We start from the raw sequence: 23,624 nt of genomic DNA, 5'->3' as shown, positions 1-23,624 counted from the left end.
GCTTATACCAACCACAGAATATATACCAAGAAGTGCCTACAAAAGAGATGTCACCACAATGAACTGATTAACAGCTAATGTTATATACTTCTTTAAGTCACGGAAGAGAGGCAAAAATGGTGACAAGGGTGGAGATGAAGAAGGGGGGGGTAATGACATATAGTTAGTAAGAACTATCAGGACTTTGTAAATTGATTGTATGTGGGGATGGTAAGGCAGATGAAGTCTAAAATTACTTTAAATGGCTGAAATTTTCATATTTGCCTCTCAGACAAAGAAAAATAGAGGATTCACACTGAAATACATACATAGGCCAGGAATACAGAATTTGAGATTTTTTTCTCATAGCTTGTCTTACTTTGGTTCTGTATTTCTGAATTCTCAGGGTAAAGTGTATATACACAGTTAAATACAGAACTGAAAAGTTGTAATTTAAAAATAAACACTATAATGTCAGTTCCTAGCATTTCAAAAAATAATAAATGTACTTTCAGTCAGAGTGGTACCTGGGTTTTAAACATTTGTACGGCTTTTTATTTTTTGGATAAGATTGTCTGTAGATGCAAACATGAAAACAGAAATAAAGGAAAATAAATTAACATATTTTCCCCTATAAAACAAACATTTTGTTTAAAGTTTGTTTGTGGTAAGCACGTAAGCTTACAACATTAAATTCCTTCCTAAGTAGACTCTTAGGCTTAATGCTAAAAGTACGTAAAGCGAAAATTTCAAATAAAGGCATACATAAGTAAAAGCCTTTGAGAACTAGTAAAATTAATCCTTACATGTGTGTTCCAATTTCCTTTACTTCATGGTGTATGACATCATCAATACAACAATCAGGTTTAAGTTCAGCCACTGCAGCATTGGAGGCTGAAAGATTTAAACGCTGAGAACTTGTCTGAAGATCAGCCTTGAAAAAAAGAGATTAAAAAAAATCCAAATGAGACTGGTTACCTACAGGTTGTGACTGGGTATGAGTAAAAATAGGGGAGCAGGAACAAGGAAGCAGGGTTAACGGGGAGCAACACTTCTTGGTGTCAATCTTTCTATAGAGCTCTGTAGCTTAAAACCACATTCATGTTTCATACATGCACACCCAAATTAAATAAATAAAAATCAGCCAGGAAGTAGGGGGAAGAGGTAATGGAATACAAATAATACCAAATGAACACAACCACAGTGGGAAAGAGGAATGGGGAAAAAAAGAACTAACCTAAGTTAGTTTGGCTAACAAAAGCTAGAGACAAAAAGAATGGCACACAAATATTGTACTTTAGCTAGTATGTTTGCTTGTTCACAGGGGTATGGATTAGCAATTCTGCAACAGTTATGTGTATACCAGGACCAAACAAAAAAAATACTATGGATAACAAGAGAGAAGCTTCTCACCTCTGGAGAAAAAAAGGTGCAAATAAGGAAAGGGAGAAGGCTGCAACAAAACTTGTGGTATTGAGTTGGAATTAGAGGCATCAATATGAATATATGGTTTTAAAACATACATACAGATGGGTATCCCAGGAACAAACAGAGATAGATGTGTACACATGTGCTACTCTGTAACACTAAAGGATAAATTACTATTCAAAACAATATCATATGTTATTTGTAGAAGGAGAGATCAGCATTAAGGTCACCAACAAAGGACTATCTTCTCTAAAATAACACCCAGTTGCTTTCTATTACATTCCCCCTTTATTTCTTTTCGAACATTTTTCACTCTAATTGTCATAAATGGCATCCTCCCTTAATCTCACTTTGTGTCACAATCAAATTTAACTTCCCTTTAACATTTACCACAATCTATAGTTACTTATTTATAGTATTTTGTATACCTGTTTCTGCCCACCCTATCGAAAATGTAAGGTCTAAGGAGGCACAAACCTCTTTTGTCTTCCCTTGCTCACTACTACAACCTGATGCCTGACACCATACTAGGTAATTAATAAACACGGGTTGAATACTGAATGATGTTATGATGAAACTTTGAGGCGAATGTCAAAAAAAATTCAGAGAAAGTAAAGATCATGCTAGGTCATAAGGATTAGGGGAAGTTTTTATATAAAAGCTTGGATTCTGGGGCGCCTGGGTGGCTCAGTCATTAAGTGTCTGCCTTCGTCTCAGGTCAAGATCCCAGGGTCCTGGGATCCAGCCCCGCATTGGGCTCCCTGCTCGGCAGGAAGCCTGCTTCTCCCTCTCCCCCTGCTTGTGTTCCCTCTCTCGCTGTGTCTTTCTCTGTCAAATAAATAAATAAAATCTTAAAAAAGATAAAAATAAAAATAAAAAAATAAAAGCTTGGATTCTATTAAGTCTTTGTTTTTAAAAACCTAACAGGTTTTCTGCAGTTAATTCTAATCTAACATTCTTAAAGCTAGGCACTGGGAAGCGGGATATTTATTTGTGCTATCCCTTTGGTCGTTATATTCAGTTATAAAATAGCAGGAACTCAGATTTATTGGGCACTCTCTATGTGCAAGGCCTTGTTCTAAGCTCATTATTCATTTAATATCATCGGGCTCCCTGCTCGGCAGGGAGTCTGCTTCTCCCTCTGACCCTCCCCCCTCTCATGCTCTCTCTCTCTCATTCTCTCTCTCAAATAAATAAATAAAATCTTAAAAAAAAAATATCTACAATCCTAAGTAGGCAGTCATACGATTCCCATTTTACACAGAATAAAACCAAGGCACAGAGAAGTAACAATACAACTAGTAAGTAATGGAACTAAGATTAAAAATTCCTTAAACATTTTAGAAATCAGAGAAGAGGGGGTTAAAAAAAAGAAACACTCAAACCCATGGGCTTTCTGTCCAGTATGTTTTCCTCTATGTCATTTTTTTAAGTGTTATAACTACAGTATTAATATATATACGGCTGAACACTTGAATCTTTTTTTCTTTTTTGCTATTATAAATAATGCTGCACCAAACATTTACTTTCTTATTACCTACTATAGGCCAGGGCTTTGCCAGGAGCTGGAGATACATCAGTGAACAAAACAGACCAAAATTCCTACCTGTGTTGAATTTAAATGTTTGGGGAAAATAGTAGTGGAGAAATAGAAGGCTGGCTTGGGATAGGGGAATATTTTTTTTTTTTTTTTCTCAAGAGGGGCCTGACCTCACAACCCTGAGATCCAGACCTGAGCTGAAATCAAGAGTCAGAAAGGGAGATGGGGCGCCTGGGTGGCTCAGTTGGTTAAGCAACTGCCTTCGGCTCGGGTCATGATCCCGGAGTCCCGGGATCGAGTCCCACATCGGGCTCCCTGCTCGGCGGGGAGTCTGCTTCTCCCTCTGACCCTCCCCCCTCTCGTGCTCTCTGTCTCTCATTCTCTCTCTCTCAAATAAATAAAATCTTTAAAAAAAAAAAAAAAGAAAGGGAGATGAACCATGAGAGACTAGGGACCCTGGACCCCAGAAGACAAACCGAGGGTTTCAGAGAGAGGGGGGCACCTGGGTGGCTCAGTTGGTTAAGCATCTGCCTTCGGCTCAGGTCATGATCCCAGGGTCCTGGGATCAAGTCCCGCATCGGACTCCCTGCTTGGCGGGAAGCCTGCTTCTCCCTCTCCCACGCCCCCTGCTTGTGTTCCCTCTCTGGTTGTCTCTGTCAAATAAATAAATAAAATCTTAAAAAAAAACAAAAAACAAAAACAACACTAAACTGACAGCAAAAGAATAAAAAAAGTACAGATTCACAATCTCTCTTCTTGATTTCAAAATTCCAGGAGTTATAAAAAAAAGTTTTGAGGGCAGAAGTCTGGGTAGCTGAAGTAATAGTAGCAGTATAATTACGATCTCCCAAGTCATCCACAAAACAAAAACAAAAACAAAAAACAAGACAAAAACAAATAAAACTATACTAAACCTTGTGTTAGTGTAAGCAGAAAGCAGCAAATGTCCAAATTTCAAATTACCCAAGGAGACGATATCAAATTTTTGCAAGCTATTTCTCACGCTCTTGCCATAAGCCTTTGCAAAGAATAAGAGAAGTTCAGGAAAAGTTGAGCTGAAGAGAAAGAGAAGGTCTAACACTGATCTAAACCACTTCCACAAAGACAAAGTCTATTCTAAGCGTGAAAATACTGAGAAAGGGCATTACTGGAAGATGAGAGCATGGTCTATAGGAAAGGGACGTAACAGTTGTTTGACAGGAAAGAAAACACATCAGGATTTTGAAAAAGAGTTAAAAGGAGAGACACCTTTTGGAAACTGTGGAGGGAAGAGGAAAAATTTAGGACACTACAATTCACATGAAAAGAGAAAATCTGGGGCTCCTGGGTGGCTCAGTTGGTTAAGCGTCTGCCTTTGGCTCAGGGCATGATCCCAGCATCCTGGGATCGAGCCCCACGTCGGGCTCCCTGCTCAGAGGGGAGCCTGCTTCTCCCTCTGCCTGCCGCTCCCCCTGCTTTATTTATCTCTGACAAATAAAATCTTAAAAAAAAAAAAAAGGAAATTTGAGGAACACACAACCCCTTCCTCCTTCATCAGCCTTCCCAAAAGCCATCCAGTAAAGAAACCACACTTTGTTCACAATGCTTTAAGAGGGTGTTTTTGAATTAGGAATATCAAAGCACCCAAACTACATTTCACAGAATGCAAAGCTACCAATAGTCTTCATCTATACAAAAAATACTATAAAAGTAGATGAGAACTGAGACAATTCACTGATAAAAACTGCCACCCAAAACCAATAGTGAACTAACTACTGTATACTAAGAGAAAACTACAGTAAAATAGTCAAACTGAATTAAATACTCTCAAGAGAACATATGAAATATAAAAAAACACCTAGAATGAGAAATTTTAAAACTAAAGCTAAATTTGTTGGTGTTGTTGTTTTAGCATGGAGCTAAAATTTTTTTAGAGAAGAATGTAAATAGTTGATTAAATTCAGGAAAGAAAAAAAGAAAAGGACACAAATCATATTAGAAACGTGAAATGACAAACGAAATAACTGAATACAACTACTATTAAAATCCATGAAAACTTTCTAGAAATAAAAGATCTAAATCTACATACTGAAAGGGTCCACTTGCTATCAGAGAAATGACATCAAACGACCAATTCTAAAACATACAGGAAAAAAAAAATCCCTAGGGCCTCCAGATAAAATTACCAAATAACTTATAAGGCAAGAGAATATGACTGGCATCAGTCCTCTCAAAAACAGCATATATATAGCTAAGTAACAAAGGTGTAGCATTTTCAGAAAACATAAGGAAGGAAAATGTAAACGAAGGATTTTATATCCAGCCAAACTGTCCTTCAAGTATAAAAACACTTTTGGACATTTCAAGGCTCTGAGGATATTATCCCCCACAAGCATGTCTGGAGCAATCTACTTGAGAAATCTCCATCCAATCAACATGCAAATAAAAATGGGAAGATACGAGAAGGGGGCAAAGGAAAGTGGTCTAAGCAATAGGTAGAGTTAAAGGACGCTATTAGACTAAAAGCCCTACAGTAAGCAGCCAAGTAAGAAACAGCAAAGGGGGTAAATATCATAAAAGGCATAAATACAAAGGCAAAATGTAAAACAAAATATAAACTTCCCTAAACACAAAAATTATTTGAAAAATAAGGAATGAAAACACACTGTGTGGAGAAAAAAGGCATAGCAGATATAACATAATACACTTACTATTTAAATAGAAAACAATGTGACATATTCGAAACTGACCATATAAACTTACAGATATATGTGAATGGACTTAATTCATCTAATAAAAATATTCAATATGGCTCACAAAGCAAGACCCAACTATGTGTAATATAAAAGAAACATAAATAAAAACAAAATGAGAAAGGCTAAAAATAAAAAGATGGACAAAGGCACACCAGGCAAATGGAAACAGTAACAAAACTGGGTAGTGATATAGACACCCCAACCAAGACTCGAGCCAAAAAGCATTAAACTGTCAAAGGAGGAAACTTTTAGTGCTATAAACCACAATTCAAAATGAAGAATAACAAGCATAAATATCTATGAACCAAAGAGCATAGCCTTTCATAAAGCACAAAGTTTAAGATAGAAATAGAAGCACACTAATAATATGAGATTAACATGTCACTTTCAGGACAAGACAGATCAAGTTGACCAAAAAAAAAGGGGGGGGGAGGAAGGATACGGGAGCCCTACCAACACCATTAGTAAGGTAAATCTTATGGATCTACGTATCTAGCTTTACAATGGATAATAGAAAATACACCTTCTTCTTAAGTACACATGAATATTCATTAAAAATTAATATTAGGTCACAAAGAAAACACTATCAAGTTCTGTAAGCAGGAATAAAACAAGAACAAAATTTATCACAATGCAATTAAACAAACTATAGATCATTAACCGAAAAAAAACCCTCCTTTCTATCTGAAAAACCTATTAAACAACTCTTGGGTAGAAGAGGAAATAAAAATAAAATTATAGAATTCTTCAAAAAGTAATCAGAATGAAAACGCTACATATTAGAATCTGTAGGATATGTTTAAAGTAGTCAATCAGAAGAAAATTCTTTTATCAACAGAAATAAAAGAATAAAAATTTAAAAATTAAATCCCCAGCTGAGAAAGCTAGAAAAGAACAAAGTAAAAAATCAGAGGCATAAGAAAGGAACTTGTTAAAAGCAAAAATCAAAGAGGTAGAGAATAAAAACACATTAAATGTAAGTAATGAAAATAGCTTTTCTGAAAAAAAAATATACTAAACAAAAGCTAGTTTAACGAAGAGAGAAAAAAAAGGAAGCAAAATTATGCAAAATAAGAAATGACCAGGGGAAAAATAACACCAATAGAGAAGAAATTTTTCAGAGACTACTTTTAGACCTGTACGCAAATACTACCTAAAGTGGATCATTTCCAGGAATAAAAGTTTAACAAACTGTTATACGCCATTAGACACAAAAAGCTTAAACTGATCTCCACAGGAAAAAGTGCAAATGTTAAGAAACTTCCCCCATTAGACATACAAGCTCACATGATTTCACAGAATTCTTTAAACCCTACAAAAAGCAGATAGTCTAAATGCTCCAAATACATTGTTTCAAGACACTGAAAATGAAGGAAAATTACCTAAATCTTTTACTTATTTATTTTTAGAAGATTTTATTTATTTAACAGCGAGAGAGATCACAGAGGGAGAAGCCGACTTGCCGCTGTGCAGGGAGCCCGATGCAGGGCTCGATCCCAAGACCCTGAGATCATGACCTGAGCCCAAGGCAGATGCTTAACCAAAGGCAGACGCTTAACTGACTGAGCCACCCAAGCACCCCCTAAATCTTTTTTTAAGAAACCATAATAGAGACATCTAAAAGTTAATAGACAACATAGAAAAGAAAAATATAAACCCGTATCATGCTGTGCTTCCTTACCTATATCCTCTTAAGTTATCTGATGTCAAAAACGGCTTATATGAGGGCGCCTGGGTGGCTCAGTTGGTTAAGCGACTGCCTTCAGCTCAGGTCATGATCCTGGAGTCCTGGGATCAAGGCCCACATCGGGCTCCCTGCTCAGCAGGGAGTCTGCTTCTCCCTCTGACCCTCTTCCCTCTCGTGCTCTCTTATCTCTCTCAAATAAATAAAATCTTTAAAAAAATAAAAATCTTTAAAAAAAATGGCTTATATGTAAATCATGAATCTCAATGTCTTATCTGAGAAACTAAGATAACTCTTGGTGGGCGCTGCACAATAAACATTAGCTACTATTATTATTAAATACCACTACCTTTATGGAAATTAAAGCTGAATAAAGCCAACATAAATATAAATAGATATTTTATACTAAGTATGCTATTATATTACTCTTTTAAATACTGACTTAAATCATATGTACTTGTTGATTTATTCACCTTATGAAAATAAATTAATCAATTACTGAATGTCAACTGTATGCCAGGAAAAAAGTATATGTTCTCCAAGTTCTCACAGTCAGACCTTTTCATATCAATGCAGAGGTTGGCAAACTTTTTAAAAGGTCAGATAGCAAATAACTTGGACTTTATAGGTCATAATACAATCTCTTTGCAACTCTGCAACTCCCCAGTTGTACTCCCAGTTGCAGCTTAATATCTGCCCCAGATAATACATAAATGAATGACTGTGGCTGTGTGCCAATAAAACTTTATTTATGGACAATGACATTTGAATTTCATATAATTTTCACATCCAAAGTTAAGATTGTTTCTTTTGAATCATTTGAAAATGTAGAAACCATTCTTAGCTCCAAGGCCTTATAAAAACAGGCAAGAGACCAAATTTGGCCTGCAGGCTATAGTCTGACAACCCGCAGTTTAATAAAAGGCAGAAACTCCATCCATATTATGACAAACATACAAACATCTATGAAAAATTTTGCATCCAGTTTCTGGTAGTTGAGTCATATATGAAATTTGGAATATTGACTCTATGAGGACCTTTTCAATTCTAATACTTGTTGATCGTTTTAAAACTCATTTTAATTGGACTTCCCTTTTGGCAATGCTCTAGTAACATAAAGTTACCATGTGAAAATAGCTTTGATGACTTCTCCCTGACCTACAGTAAAATTTTTTTTTTTTTTTAAGATTTTATTCATTTGACAGAGAGACACAGTGAGAGAGGGCACACAAGCAAGGGCAGATGGAGAGGGAGAAGCAGGCTTCCCACCGAGCAGGGAGCCTGATGCGGGGCTCGATCCCAGGACCCTGGGTTCACGACCCAAGCCGAGGCAGATGCTCAACAACTGAGCCACCCAGGTGCCCCTGACCTACAGTAAATTTTTACTTTCTTTATGCCCTTTCTCTTTCTGAATAAATTTCAGATTGTTTAATTGAGTTAGCATATTCTACCTTTTGATTTCTAAATGACTGCAAAAATCTCACTGGTGTATTTCCTACAAACTATCCCATACAATGCTTTCATATCAGTCTTCCAATTCCAACACGGTGTGAATACCTTTGCTCAAAAGTCCCCACTGACTGCCCACTGCCTTAAAAAAAAAAGCTCAAACCCTTAGCTATAACCTGGCTTTTAAGATGCTCCACTTTATGACTACTACACATCTCTGTATCTTACCTACTTCTTCTACCAAGTGAATTCTGTTCTCTGCTACAAGCACACTTTATGGATGCCTATGCCTCTGCTCCTGAGTATCATGTTCCTCTTTTTCTCTAAATCCTACCATTCTTTGAAGATCCTGTTGTGTTCCTTCTCCAATAAGTCTTCGTGATTGATGCAATTCTCTGTGATCTTTCCTCTTCTTCCAAATTTTATCATGTTAATCACAAATTATTAATAAAAACTTAAACCTTTGGTATACTTTCTCACCCAAGTGATCACATCTTTGAGGATAAGGAAAAATGATTCTGTGCCCAGAATATTATCTTATACCTTTAAGTGTTCAATTAATGCCTGTTTTTAATGACAATTAAAAAGTCCAGTATCAAAATGCATTTTAATGATGTTTCAAAACCACAGGAATACAAATTAAAAAGTTAAAAAAAAATATATCCCAAACAAGAATGCCACTTACTTTTACTAATATATCTTTTACAACTTGATTGCTATCATTATGAACGCTGATATAACTGGAAAAGGTCTCTCCCAAAAATATATTCCTGTGAAATAAAATAAACTTTTAGGCAAAAATCCACTCAAGTTTTAACACAAATATTCTATATAAGCACCACTGAGAACTTAAAGTGGAGAAGAATTTAGTAAAGGATAGTGATCTGCTTAAATACTGCTTCAGCATTCCTTTGTATACCTTAGGCTGCTCATTCATTACCCAGTACAGTTCAAAATACTGATATAGCCTATAAAACATGATATATATCTTGACGCTCAACTACTGTACAAACAGCCTGTTTCTCTAGACATAAGTCACTGAAATCAGATCCATGTTAAAAGTCTTAGGATTTATTACTGAAGAGACTAGAAAAGGCAATTTTTGAAATAGCTTATGCCCTAAATCTAGTAGAGACCCTAGTAACTGATCTGAGTATTTTTTACCAATTTGTTTTATTTTTCTAAGTTATTCTAATACAAATAATGACTACTTTATATTTTTGTAAAAATTTATAAGAATACCTGTTTATAAATATATATTACACAAAAATCTATAAATATAGTTTATGTAATTTTTTTAATATGAATATATTTCCAAGCTTTCAAGACACCAGTCAGTGACCACATTCTCTAAACCTTTTTTAAAAACCTGAAAAATTGGGGCGCCTGGATGGCTTAGTCAGTTAAGTGTCTGCCTTCAGCTCAGGTCATGATCTCAGGGTCCTGGGATCGAGTCCTGCTTTAGGCTCTCTGTTCAGCGGGGAGTCTGCTTCTCCTTCTGCCTCTCTCTGTGCTCCCCCTCTCTAAAATAAATAAAATCTTAAAAATAAATAAATAAATAAAAACCTGAAAAATTCCACGTGGTCTTAAATTCTCTCAGTTGCAAACAGAGTAAAACCAAGGGCTTCTACCTCATTAGTAGCCTAGAATAAGAGAAGAGCTAAGAATAAGAGAAGGAATAAAAATTGACAGTTCCTAATGAGCTGACAAGTCTGACACCTTATGTTGGGAGAGGACTAAGAAACTGAACAAGAAAGTCACTTCTGAAAAACATTTAGATTAAGTCAGTTAAAAGGAAAGGAATACATGGTCATTAAAAAATGCAGTAAGATCTAAGGAAGAAAGTTATTTTATCATTCTAGAAACCATTATTCATACTTTGGTATTATCTTTTTTTTTTTTTTGCGGGGGGTGGTGGTGGTGATTTGGAGGGGATGGCAGAGGGAAAGGGACAGAGAGAATCCCAAGCAGGTCCATATCCAGTGTGAGCCCGATGCAGGGCTTGATCTCCACCAACCTGAGATTACAATCTGAGCCAAAAGCAAGACTTGGACACTTAACTGATGGAGTCATCCAGGAGCCCCTCCCCTTTTCTTTTTTTCTATCTTATTTTTTTTAATTAAAAAAAAAACCCAGAATCACAAAGTATAATTTTAGTAAAACCTTTTTTTTTAACCACTTAAATGTATGAGTATTTTTCCATTCATTAGTTATTTTGTGAAAACATAATTTGTAATGGTTTATGTCAACATTTCATTCTTACCCGAAATTCTGTGGTAAAGTCAACATTTCTCCCAACATTAAAATTTCTGCACCATTTACAGTTGAAGGATCATCTCTCATGAGTTGGTTAAAGAGATCTCCTATAGAAAGAGAAAAACATAAATTCTAACATCTATCTTGTAAATAAGTTTTACCTCCATAAAGAAACAGCTGGGAGAAATACTTAAAAAAAAAGAATCTTAACAAAAATTATATTACAAATATCTAATTTATAATCTTCACTACAACAAATGCATGCCAAAAAATTCTATTTTCATGGAGAATGAACACTTCAGAAACAAAGGAAAAAGAAGGTCATCAGATACAAAATATATTATAGAGAGCTCCAATAATTTTAAATAAAGGGAATGGCTAACACACATGTTGATGGAACATGTGAGGATAAATAAAATTTTAATATCATGACTATGAATGTACCCTTACTAAAATTAAAAGTTTCTTGTTGCCATGGGAAATCAACAGTATCTTGACTTAGAGATTATGAGTAAGACCTACTACACTTAAGACGGCCACCACTTACATCATACAAAAAGAGACAACAAAGAATGCAGCAAAAAGTTAGTATAAGAGTGGCAAGACTATGCTTATTCCAAGGTAATATAGGCAATCCAGGTTTCAACTTTTCCCTAGGTGCAAGCAGAACAAAGCATACCAGGTAAGTCTTTTTCTTCACATGTTACTGGAATATTGGTGAATAAAGTAGGCTTAGTTAACCGCATCACTGTGAATTAAGAAAAAAAGAAGAAAATATTAATATTGCTTTGGGCTAGCATTCCAAGTTGAGTGTATGATACCCATCAATTCTATACTAAAATCAAATATAACCTAAAGCTTCCTAAACATAATAGTTAAGTATTCCCAAAATCACACACCAATGATTTACTAAAAATGTTAATTTACAACAGAAAATCTCCATATGATTTATTTAAAACCTAATATATTATAAAAATTAAATGTAAATGTAGAATATCACATTATAGAAAAGCTGAAAAATAAAGGAATTTTAAAGCTTACGTTATATGAGAATAGGCTTTAAGAAAAATCCTGAGTGACTATGAACAATATCAAGAAGATATCTTCCTGAAAGGGAAAAATGTTTTGATTCACCATCTTGAATATGAGACAGTAATTTTACAAAAAAAACGAATCTTTATGAGCTTCATCTCTCGGTTCTAATCACTGGCCACTGGAAGTTCAGTAAGTGGACCTTTAAGTAGTATTAATTCTGTATAGAAATTACAAAAGTATCACTTAATGTATAGCTTTGTAAAATTCCAACCAAAACTAAGATTTGTTCTTGGGACATGACAGAATGTGTCTGAAATTTAGAAAAACAAGTAAAAATAAGCTAAGGAAATTAATGGGAAAAAATGAGGAAGAAATGGATTTACCATATATTACAAGATTTAAGTCTATAATCAACTAATTGGCTTATTAATGCAAGACCACACAGATACATTAGATAATTAAAAAAAATATTAGGATGCAGAAAAAAAAATAACATGATAAAGTGCTAGCACACTGGTTAGCTATCTGGGAAAAATAAAAAATTTAATTTACAAATTCAATTCAAGCATCAAATAAATTGCCTATGTATCAGATAGTTAAGAGGCAAAAATTAAGCCACAAAAAACTTTAAAAAGTGAAAATTTATGAAACCTAGTCAAGTAAGGTTAGGACTTTCTAACTAAAAAAAAATCTTTTTCAATTATTTCTAAAGACTGACCTTTGATCACATCAAAATAAAGACAAAAATATAACATTAAAAATCATATAAACTTGTGAAATATTTCTGGAAATTAATTATAGACTATTTCTTTATACTCTATTAAAAATGTTCATTCAAATCAAACCCCAAAACCTTTTTTTTTAAGATTTTATTTATTTGAGAGAGAAAGAATGAGAGACAGAGAGCACGAGAGGGAAGAGTGTCAGAGGGAGAAGCAGACTCCCTGCCGAGCAGGGAGCCCGATGCGGGACCCGATCCCGGGACTCCAGGATCATGACCTGAGCTGAAGGCAGTCGCTTAACCAACTGAGCCACCCAGGAGCCCAAACCCAAAAACCTTTAAAGACTATTGACCTAAATGGTCAATTCACAATATAAGTGGTATCATTAGCATATGTAAACGTGTACAACCTAACTATTAACTAGCTATATCATTCACACCAAATTTAGTGCCCTTCTCATCCTGGTCTCAGGCTAAATGTCATCTTTTCCAAAAAAGAAGTAACAGCTCACCTTGTCCCTCTCATAGTCCCTTGTATTTGTCATGAACTGATATATGTACTTACTTACAGCACTCTGATCCACGCTCCATGAGGTTGAGGCTCTTATGTACTATATTCAGTTTTCTGGCTTTGTTGCTTGACATAGTTTCTGACACATAGTATATTCTATAAATCTTTGCTGAATGAATTAGCACCTCACCCAAATCCTCATTAACTGGTATTATTTTGAAGATGTTAAGTTTTATGAACTGAGGCCATTAAACAATGTTATATTAAATCGATGGCTGTTGAGGGGTGCCTGGCTGGCTCTTGGTCTCGGAGTCCTAAGTTCAAGCCCTACGCTGGGCACAGAGCTTACTTAATAAAATAAAATAAAATAAAATAAAATAAAAACAGATAATATAAATATAAATAGATGGCTATTGAAACAGGCAACAAATGTTAACCTTAAAATTTCTCAAGTCACTTGCATAACTGATATATACTGAGCGTTTACTAGTGCTAGAGAACATGCTAAATACTTCACAACTACCAACATATTAAATTCTCATGACTACAAATTTGGTACCATTATCTACCTTTTATACATAAGGATGACGCTTGGAGAAGGTAATCTGCATATAAAAGACTATAGCAGATAGGTGGCAGAATTAGATCTGAATTCAGATAAATTCACTTTGTTCAAAAATAAATCTATTATTCATTATAAGACTGGAGTCAAGGCCTGGAATGTCATGCCTTATCAGAAACATCCTATGGGAATTCAAAATAGGACTCCATGTCAAGCAGAGTATTAACCAATTAACCAGGTCATTGACGAGGCACTGGAAGTGGTTGAGGGAGGTTTTCTAACTTTCTACTTCACTCATTTCTAACTAGGAAAGCAGATTAAAATTAAGCACAATCTGAAGGGGATAATAAAGGGCTCTAGAAATGATAAAGAAGAGACAGTTTTTTTTTTTCACAATCTAAATATCTAAGACTCTAAGCTCACTTTTTCTTTTTCAATTTGAGAGAGAGAGATATCGAGAGAGACAGAGATAGCAAGAGAGAGCACGAGCGGGGAGAAGAGGGAGAAGCAGGCTCCCCACTGAGCAGGGAGCCTGTCTGGGGGTGAGGGGGGGGCTTGATCCCAGGACACTGGGATCATGACCTGAGCTGAAGGCAGACGCTTAACCAACTGAGCCACCCAGGCACCCCTCTAAGCTCACTTTTAACACCAAGTGGTGTTCTCTATTCCCCATTTATTTTTCATTTCAGAAGAAACCTTATCTTTTTTTTTTTTTTTAAGATTTATTTATTTGAGAGAGAGAGTACATGAGAGGGGAGAGGGTCAGAGGGAGAAACAGGCTCCCCACCAAGCAGGGAGCCCGATGCGGGACTCGATCCTGAGACTCCGGGATCATGACCTGAGTCGAAGGCAGTCGCTTAACTGACTGAGCCACCCAGGCGCCCGAAACCTTATCTTTTTTAAAAAGATTTTATTTATTTATTTGACACAGAGAGAGACAGAAAGAGCACACAAGCAGGGGGTAGCGGCAGAGGGAGAGGGAGAAGCAGACTCCCAGCTGGGCGGGGAGCCTGATGCGGGCTCAATCCCAGACCCCGGGGATCATGACCTGAGCTGAAGGCAGATGCTTAACTGACTGAGCCACCCAGGTGCCCCCAGAAGAAACCTAATCTTGATAAAAATACACTCTTCAAGGGAATCCTAAAACACTCTTTTTAAAAAAGTGTCCTTGAAAATACCATGTGATTTCACTCATATGTGGAATTTAAGAAACAAACCAGCAAAAGGAAAAAAAAGAGAGACAAACCAAGAAATGGACCCTTAACTATAGAGAACTAATGGTTACCAGAGCAGAGGTGGTGGGGAATGGGTTAAACAGGTGAAAAGGATTAAGGAGTGCACTTGTATTGAGCACCAGGTGTTGTATGGACGTGCTGAATCACGCTTTTCTACACCTGAAACTAATATTAAATGTATGCTAACTGGAAATTAAATAAAAACTTAAAAAAAACAAAGTGTTTTTGAGTTCACCCAAATGTGTATCCAACTTATTTGCTTATTATATGCTCAATCTTCCATTGTGTACAAAAGTCTTACAAAACTTAGTTTTACTGATTCTATGATTTTCTAGGGGATGAGATAATAGAGGGTGGGTAAAGAATAACCCTCCATTAAAAATAAAAACTTCCCAAACTGGTATTAAAAATACCTGTTTCCATCATATTTTCAAAGAGGGAAAAATTAGTGGGGGGAGACTGCAGTTGGTAAGAAATACTATCATCCTATGGACTCAAAGAAAACTACTATAAAGCACAGTTCGTCATACTGCAGATTCTTAAACACAAACTGGGAAAGCCCAGTTAGTAATGTAAAAGTATCTCATATTAAAACTCATTGTGATATATATATGTATGTGTATATATATATATATATATACACACACACACGCACATACACACAACGTGGTATATGTGGTATATATATATACACATACAATGTGGTATATGTGGTGTGTATATGTACACACACACACACACACACACACACACACACAATGGAATATTATGCAGCCATCAAAAAAATGAAATCTTGCCATTTGCAATGACATGTATAGAACTTTAGGGTATTATGCTAAGTGAAATAAGTCATTCAGAGAAAGACAACTGTCATATGATCTCACTGATATGTGGAATTTGAGAAACAAGGAAGAGGATCATAGGGGAAAAGAGGAAAAAATTGAAACAAGACAAAAACCAAAGAGGGAGACAAACCATAAGAGACTCTTAATCTCAGGAAACAAACTGAGGGTTGCTGGAGTGGTGGGGGGTGGGAGGGATGGGGTGGCTGGGTGATGGACATTGAGGAGAGTATTGTTGCAGTGAGCACTGTGTATTGTGTAAGACTGATGAATCATAGACCTGTACCCCTGAAACAAATAATATGTTAATTTAAAAAAGAGCATTGCTTTGCAAACTACAAACAAAACAAAACTCAATGTTTCCTGTCTTATAGCAAATTAATGGACCTCAAATATTACACGTAATGTTAGTTGGAAAAGAGCAACTACCAACAAAAGCAAGGCTTAAGAAACCTGGCAGAGGAACTATAATAAAGCACTGGTTATTTTTTTTTTTAAAGATTTATTTACTGGGCGCCTGGGTGGCTCAGATGGTTAAGCATCTGCCTTCGGCTCAGGTCATGATCCCAGGACTCTGGGATCGAGTCCCGCATCGGGCTCCCTGCTCCTTGGGAGCCTGCTGCTCCCTCTGCCTCTCTCTCTGTCTCTCACGAATAAATAAATAAAATCTTAAAAAAAAAAAGATTTATTTACTTTATATATAGAGAGAATAGATGCACAAGGGCGGTGGGGCGCAGGGGAGAGGGAGAGAAGCAGACTCCCCAGTGAGCATGGAGCCTGAAGCAGGACTTGATCCCACAACCCAGAGATCATGACCTGAGCCGAAATCAAGAGTTGGAGGTTAGCTGACTGAGCCACCGAAGTGCCCCAATAAAGCACTGGTTATTAAATGATAATCTTATATTCAGGTTGAATGTTAAAAAAACAGGTTCTTTGTCAAAAATTAAAGAGGCAAAAAAGAATATGTGATTTTCTGCCAAGTGCCAAATCAAATATTCACTACACACAGCAAATAGTGTCACGTGTAGTGCCATTTTAATTGGAACTCACAAAACACATTTATGAAATTCAGGTTCCACCTATTATCTTATAAAAAAACTTTTATAAGTCTTCAATAATTTATGAAAGAGATAGGCCTGAGGTTACAAACTAATGACCTGGGCCAAGTTCAATTTGTGTATACATTTTGCTTGAAAAGAACATAAAAAAATTAAAGGAGAATCTTCTTCCAAGTTCAAAGTCCTTAACTACGTTCTAGTCTTGCCTGTCTAGTCCCTGAACGATTTCAAGTTTGTGAACTGTGAATCCTGGGCATTTTGAGCAAATTCTATCAAAGTGATCATTATGCAGGAGCTCATTTTGAAATTCTCAAAAAATGGTCTTTAAGCTATTTGATAAATTGGTAAAGAAAGTTAAATTCGTATGATACCCTCCACATATTTTTTTTTGGTTGAATTTAACATTTATCTGATGGTAGAGAGGTTGTCAGGGAAAAATAAAGTTATGGTATCGCTGCCACTTTCCTAGAGAGTAAAATGCCATCGGTATTTTATCAAATGGTCTTACAGATCCACCTTTCTGTAAGCATTCCTGTGTCCCCAATTTACTTCCACATCTATGACTTAACAGTGGAAATGAGAAATGAGAAATATTGCTGAGCCCTACTATTAGCTTGTGCTAGAATCATCAGTCCTAAGGTTCTAAATACTCCAAAAAAGCTTGAGTAGCAGTGGATTCTAAATTCTTAGGCCTTGATTACTTCTTAAGTATTGTCTAGATAGATGAGAAATGATCTCTCCTCCTTTTGAAATCATTGCACTATTTGCAGTAAAACTCAATCTTGAGTTTTCCAGGTCTGAATTACCCTTTCACTGCTTCTGAAAGAGGCAGAAAGCAATCAATACAAATGAGAAAACTTTAAATCTGCCACATGTGAAGACAAAGCTCTTTTGAATAAAGTGTGATTCTTGGCTAAAATTAACAACTCAGGAAACGACAGATGTTGGCGAGGATGCAAACGAAGGGGAACTCTCTTATACTGTTGGTGGGAATGCAAACTGGTGCAGCCACTCTGGAAAACAGTATGGAGGTTCCTCAAAAAAGTTAAAAATAGAGCCACCCTACGACCCAGCAATAGTACTACTAGGTATTATTCAAAGGATACGCAGATAGTGATTCGGAGGGGCACCTGCACCCCAATGTTTATAGCAGCAATGTCCACGATAGCCAAACTATGGGAAGAGCCCAGATAGTCACTGACAGATGATTGGATACAGAAGATGTGGTATACAAATAAAATGGAATTATTAATCAGCCATCAAAATGAATGAAATTTTGCCATTTGCAACGAAGTGGATGGAACTAGAGGGTATTATGCTAAGCAAAGTAAGCCAGAGAAAGACAAACACCATATCATTTCACTCATATGTGGAACTTAAGAAACAAAACAGATGAACATAGGGGAAGGGAAGGAAAAATAAACTGAAAATGAGAGGGAGGCAAACTGTAAGAGATGCTGAACTCGAGGATACAAACTGAGGGCTGCTGAAGGGAAGGTGAATGGGGGGAAGGGCTAATTGGGTGATGGGCATTAAGGAGGGCACTTGACATAATGAGCTGCATGTTACATGCAACTGACGAATCAGTAAATTCTACCCCAGTAACTAATAATACAGTGTATGTTAACTAAATTGAATTTAAATAAAGAATTAAAGTATGGTTCTTGGATTAAAAAACTGCTCATAACAAGCTTTATTGTAAAATCACTTTGGGTATTTTCATGAGGAGATGTGTAAACCCAATTTATAACATTCTGCTTATGGGAAACTTACAATAACTCTAGGAACCAGTCAACTAGCAATCAGCATTAACCATCATAAAGATTGAACTACTTGTAATAGATTAAATAAATAACGATCTCTTATCCACATTTGATACTTCTCTTCAAAATAAGTTATATCCTTAAAGATACATTATGGTTTAGGCAAATTATACATTTTGTACTTTTGTTTCAAAATTCCACATCAAATAGTCAGTTACAGATTTTTGGAAACATTGGTAGAATCTGGGCTAGTTTCCCAATTTGAACTATGTTCATGCTACTTGAATAGCATTTGCCATGAACTGGTTTTATTTATTTTAAAAAAATCATTACACTTTAGAAGAGTAAAGGAAAAACACTATAAAATTACATTTTGGGGCTTTACCAAAATCCAAACTATCCACTGTAATTCATTGTAATATCTAATTCAACCACTGGAAAAGTAACAGAACAAAAGGGATAGAACATTTTATCTCTAAACTCAATATAAATAACAACTTAGCACAATTCTTTTAGAAGACTACTAAAAGTATAACCCAGAAAGCTCTTGAGTTAATAGAGATGTCTAGGAACTCAACTGATGGCCATTTATTTCTGGAAAACAAATGTATACAAGTTACCACACAATTTTTTTTTTTTTTACCATATTAAGAATGAATAGGCTATCTTAGTGAGAGGTCAAATTAAAAAGTTAAAAAGTTAAAATCCCATAAAAATTGATCTCATTATTTCAGATCATACTCAGTTCATTCAGAATATTCTCTTGAACAATCAGTGAAATTCATTACATACTAAAAATAACACCATATTTATGCACAAATAAATTCATTTTCCCAGCAAGAGCTAACCTTCCTTTAAGAAGACTTCCCACATATTCACAGTACATAATATCACAGAACACCCAAATTTGGCCTAAGTGTCTCTGAAATGTAGCATTACAAGATGGAAGTTCATTGTGCCTGATGATTTGATTGAGTTTTGCCCAAATGTCTTCCAGAGTTTGGTTGTTACAAAGAGCATGCTCTATAGTCCATCTTGCTCTATAAAGTGAATGCAAATTCAGTGCCTTTAAACTATCTTGCAATTTTTTAGACAAAGGAAAAATATTTTCAGTACAATTACTGTTGGGAAGTGAAACACTCCAAAACCTCTTCTTGTGCTGTCTTCCCTTTTCTGAATGTTTATCTAGAGTTCCAGAATTAGTCTGCTCATTCAGTGAGTGTGACCGGATTAAGTGCTTCCTGTTTTTTAAATTAGGTTGAAATTCCAAAAGATCTACTGTGCAATCATAACTCTGTGATTTAACATCACGTTCTGAAATGGTTAAGTACGGTTTCACATCTTCAGCTGCCTCTTCAGAAATCACAGGTGGTGATCTTTTAGGTTTGAGTGGAAGTTTGGACCCATCATGCAAACACCAAGGAATAAATCTCGATAGCGGACGTGTAGGAAAGTCTTGAATTGCTTTCTCTGCAATTTTTGGCAGTTGTGTGGGATCATTCTCATATGGTCGATAATGTAATATTACTTCTGTAGTCATTCTGCAGTAATCCAGTTACTCTTAATGAAGAAAACATTTCTTAGATGCGCTCCTCAGCGCTAGAATGTAATTTTTAATTATAAGACTCTTTCCAAATCAGAGGAAAACAGGACCTAAAGTGGAAGTATTGCAAAGAGTAAGATATGGTAGGGATAGCCTACACACAAATAGGGAAAAAGAAAAAACAAAACCAATCCCAATATGATATTTTACCAAGTGCTATTGGTAAATGTGAATGTAATCCACAAAACTGGAAATGTTTTATCTCACCAAAATAAGGGATCTGATTAGATGCCTTATAAGATCACTTCCAGCCTAAAACTGCTAGGAGTCAACAAGTCTAACTTAACAGATATAAAGGATTTGGAACTATTGTTACTAATATATTAGGTGAATAACATTAAGACTAGCAGAAACAAAGGGTAAATTAGTGATTCTTAGAATAGGAGATTCATTTGGAGTTACCAAAAATGTAGTAATACTTAAAAATTTGAGACTCTGAATTGAGGACAATGAAAATCATTGTAATTTTTAATGCCTTGAGAAAAATAATTTTATACTTTAAAATTATATGAATTCTACCAAATATATAGACAGAGTACTTAATGATTTTATTTCATTCGCAGTAGTAAACACTAGTAACATGAAAATAGTTTAACTCTGATTTTAAACAGGCTAGGAATGGGTTTGTGACGAAGTCTCCTTTGTATAAATGGGGGACTTTCACAGTATCAAGACCTTAGTACCATGACTCCTGAATTCCACTTTGGAGGAGGACCAAGAAGGCTAGACTAGACCTTCCCTATTTTTTTTGTCCTCTTAGAACAAAGAAGTCTTCAAGTTGCCCCAAATGAAGTCATTGATAATAAGTTCCAGCATATAGTTAGGCTTCCTAACCAAGTCCAAAGCTGCATGAGCCATAATGCAGACTCTTTCAAATCCTAAATACTGTAGAAAAAAAAAAGAGGTTGTATCTCTTCTCCCCCAAATCATTAGAGAACTTTTTAAAGGGGTTCTCCCATTGCCAGAATGACCATGGATGGGGACCCCTGTCATGATGTCACAATACTCATTTGACCACTGATTCCGTCAGAAGTAATTAATCTCATAATGATTCTTTTCACCTACTGTTAATGTCCATTAACAGATTTGACAACTTAAATTCATAAATAACTGTGATCCTTAACATCCATAATTTTAATATGAATCTAAACATAGAGAGCCTATTCTTAAAAGCATTAATAATGCTTTTATTTTTTCTTTCCTCTTCCTTATACTTTCACATTGTAAGATATGGCACTGAGAATTCTTTCATTTTGTGAACTTAGTCAATGTCATACTCTGAGGATGATGAAGTTCTGAGAGCTCCTTAATATTTTACACAGATAAGAAAGTAAACTTAAATTATCACATAAACTGATATACTTGGCATCCAACAATCAATAAAATTAAAATCTGTGAAAAGTTTTTTAATAAATTATTTTTTTTTTTAAGAAATCCCTACATCCAATGTGAGGCTTGAACTCACCACCCCGAGATCAAGAGTCACATGCTCCACAGACTGAGCCAGGCAGGCGCCCCAAAGCTTGTGAAAATTCTTGATTAACAAGGGAGAACAATGGTACCAAAGAACTTTAATAAAACTGAAATTATTCATGAATTTCAAAGGACTCATCCTTTTAGGCCGCTAAAATCATCTCCCAGGTTATCTTCTATTTCAGAAAATAAAGAAAAATAGAAAACTAAAAATACCCAATGGCAATTAGCTTCCACATCACTGGAATATAACTGTGTTTAATAGCTTCCAGCTTGCATAAAATCATACCTAGGAGCTAACAGAACTGTTCCAAATTCCCATCAAAATAATTGATGAAGGAATGTTCTCTGAAAATGCTGTTTCCTTCATTAGGAGGCAATAAGGAGTCTTGGAAAGATGGAGGAAGGCCTTGTTGAAATACTGCCTCCAATCACTTACTAGCTTTGTGACCCTGAAAAAGTTTCTTAAGTTTCTGATAGATATTAAGTAAAATCTATTCCACATACTTGATGTAAGATTAAGAAAAAACATGACAAGTTACTTTTCCTTTTTTTCCAGAAGAACCCATTTTAGTCTAGCTCATTTGCTCAGGCTAAGCTTACAGGTCCTGTTGCTGTATTACTTAATATTGTTTTTTAGTTCTATGATCAGAGACAACCCTATTAAATTCAGCTATCAGTATATGATTTTATGTTACAGATGGGACTGGTAAGCTTCTAGAATGTGTGATGCCTACATCATAACTGGGGAGGGGATAAGGGTCCCTCAAAATGGATGCCACGAGGAAGGTTAAGTGCAGTGTAACTGAATTCAAATGCCTCTTGAGCCTTTTCTCAGCTCAGTCCAAGAAGTTACTGGTAACCACACAGTACAGCATCCAAGAAAGAAGAAGCGCGTTCGTGGAAGTAGAAAACAGATGAAATAAAGCTGAAAGCATTTTAAATAAAAGGTTTTCAGAAAACAGTAAGAATTCCAGAAAAACTCTGCCCTGTTGGTTTTCCCCAAATACAAGTAAATCATTAAACTTATTAAAGATTTTTGCTGTGTGCAGAAAATGAAAGTTGGCATTAATTTTCCCATATCCACAACACTTTGAAGTAAACTGAAATTTTAAATCTAAATTATAGGTTGTTGTACTATGTATTTCTAAATCCTTGGCACTGCTTACTGCAATACTAGACTAACTTTACAGATGAAGCTGAAGCCTAGTAACTTTATCAGTGCCACATGAAGGCACAATAGACAAGGAGAAATCACTGTAGATGCCTATTGTAAATCATCTTGGTTCACTGGGCTCTCCCCGGGTAAGGTAGGGACCTTAGCTTCTGCGGTTAAAACCAGTCTGGTAACTGAAGCATATCACACAATGAGTGATTTGCCAGGTATCTATTCCATTCTAGAGGGAGGCTGTCAAACCTAAAAAGCAAAGAGAAGAAATTGCTTCTTTCCACTCGGCGCCAAAGGACAGAGCAGGAGGGCAGGCACTAACAGTGTTTAAGAAAAACGAGGCCTACATCCCAGGGACCAGATCTAAGTGGCAAAGGCTTCGAGAATTAGTGAGAGAAGAGGAGAAAACAGACTAAAGGGATTCAGGTTCATAAAAGTTTACCTTTCAGGGCCAGCAGGTGCTCCTGTTTGGGGGGATTCACTTCCATTTTGATCAGCACTTTCGACCCACTGCTTACGGCAGCTGAAGAGGTTCAATGCAGCCCGGAAGAAAACAAAAAGCGGACGTTCGGGAAGATCAAA

At 35.9% G+C, this 23,624-nt stretch overlaps 2 protein-coding genes across 6 annotated transcripts in view; both read right to left on the bottom strand.

Moving 5' to 3' along the window:
* The window catches only part of TRAPPC13 (trafficking protein particle complex subunit 13), a 39,394-nt gene extending 15,807 nt beyond the window's left edge, over nucleotides 1–23,587 (bottom strand). For 4 of the 5 annotated variants that reach the window (XM_028123867.2, XM_028123868.2, XM_028123869.2 and 1 more), the window contains exons 1-5: nucleotides 23,485–23,587; nucleotides 11,751–11,819; nucleotides 11,079–11,178; nucleotides 9,501–9,585; nucleotides 786–913 (exon numbers count right to left, since the gene is read on the bottom strand). In XM_028123867.2, coding sequence (XP_027979668.1) covers nucleotides 786–913; nucleotides 9,501–9,585; nucleotides 11,079–11,178; nucleotides 11,751–11,819; nucleotides 23,485–23,530 — 428 coding nt within the window. In that variant the 5' untranslated portion in view covers nucleotides 23,531–23,587. Of the gene's footprint in view, nucleotides 1–785; nucleotides 914–9,500; nucleotides 9,586–11,078; nucleotides 11,179–11,750; nucleotides 11,820–19,646; nucleotides 19,728–23,484 lie in introns of those variants that run through there. The other variant, XM_028123870.2, reaches the window with a different exon arrangement.
* Nucleotides 18,705–23,567, bottom strand: SHLD3 (shieldin complex subunit 3). Its single transcript, XM_028123873.2, has 2 exons — nucleotides 23,485–23,567; nucleotides 18,705–20,451 (listed from the first exon to the last, which is right to left on the bottom strand). Exon 2 carries the CDS (start codon nucleotides 20,336–20,338, stop codon nucleotides 19,583–19,585), a length of 756 nt encoding a protein of 251 aa, XP_027979674.1. The 5' UTR covers nucleotides 20,339–20,451; nucleotides 23,485–23,567; the 3' UTR covers nucleotides 18,705–19,582.
* Nucleotides 23,588–23,624: the final 37 nt, after the last annotated feature.

The sequence above is a fragment of the Eumetopias jubatus genome, unplaced genomic scaffold (genome assembly GCF_037043125.1).
Source record: "Eumetopias jubatus isolate StellerSeaLion01/CBP00866 unplaced genomic scaffold, mEumJub1_p1.0 scaffold_5, whole genome shotgun sequence".
Taxonomy (NCBI): Eukaryota; Metazoa; Chordata; class Mammalia; order Carnivora; family Otariidae; genus Eumetopias; species Eumetopias jubatus.
This window is presented reverse-complemented; position numbering and strand designations above follow the sequence as displayed.

Bases quoted from the DNA above. Each gene is read 5' to 3' on its own strand.
- SHLD3 (XM_028123873.2), bottom strand. From the start codon at position 20,338: ATGACTACAGAAGTAATATTACATTATCGACCATATGAGAATGATCCC.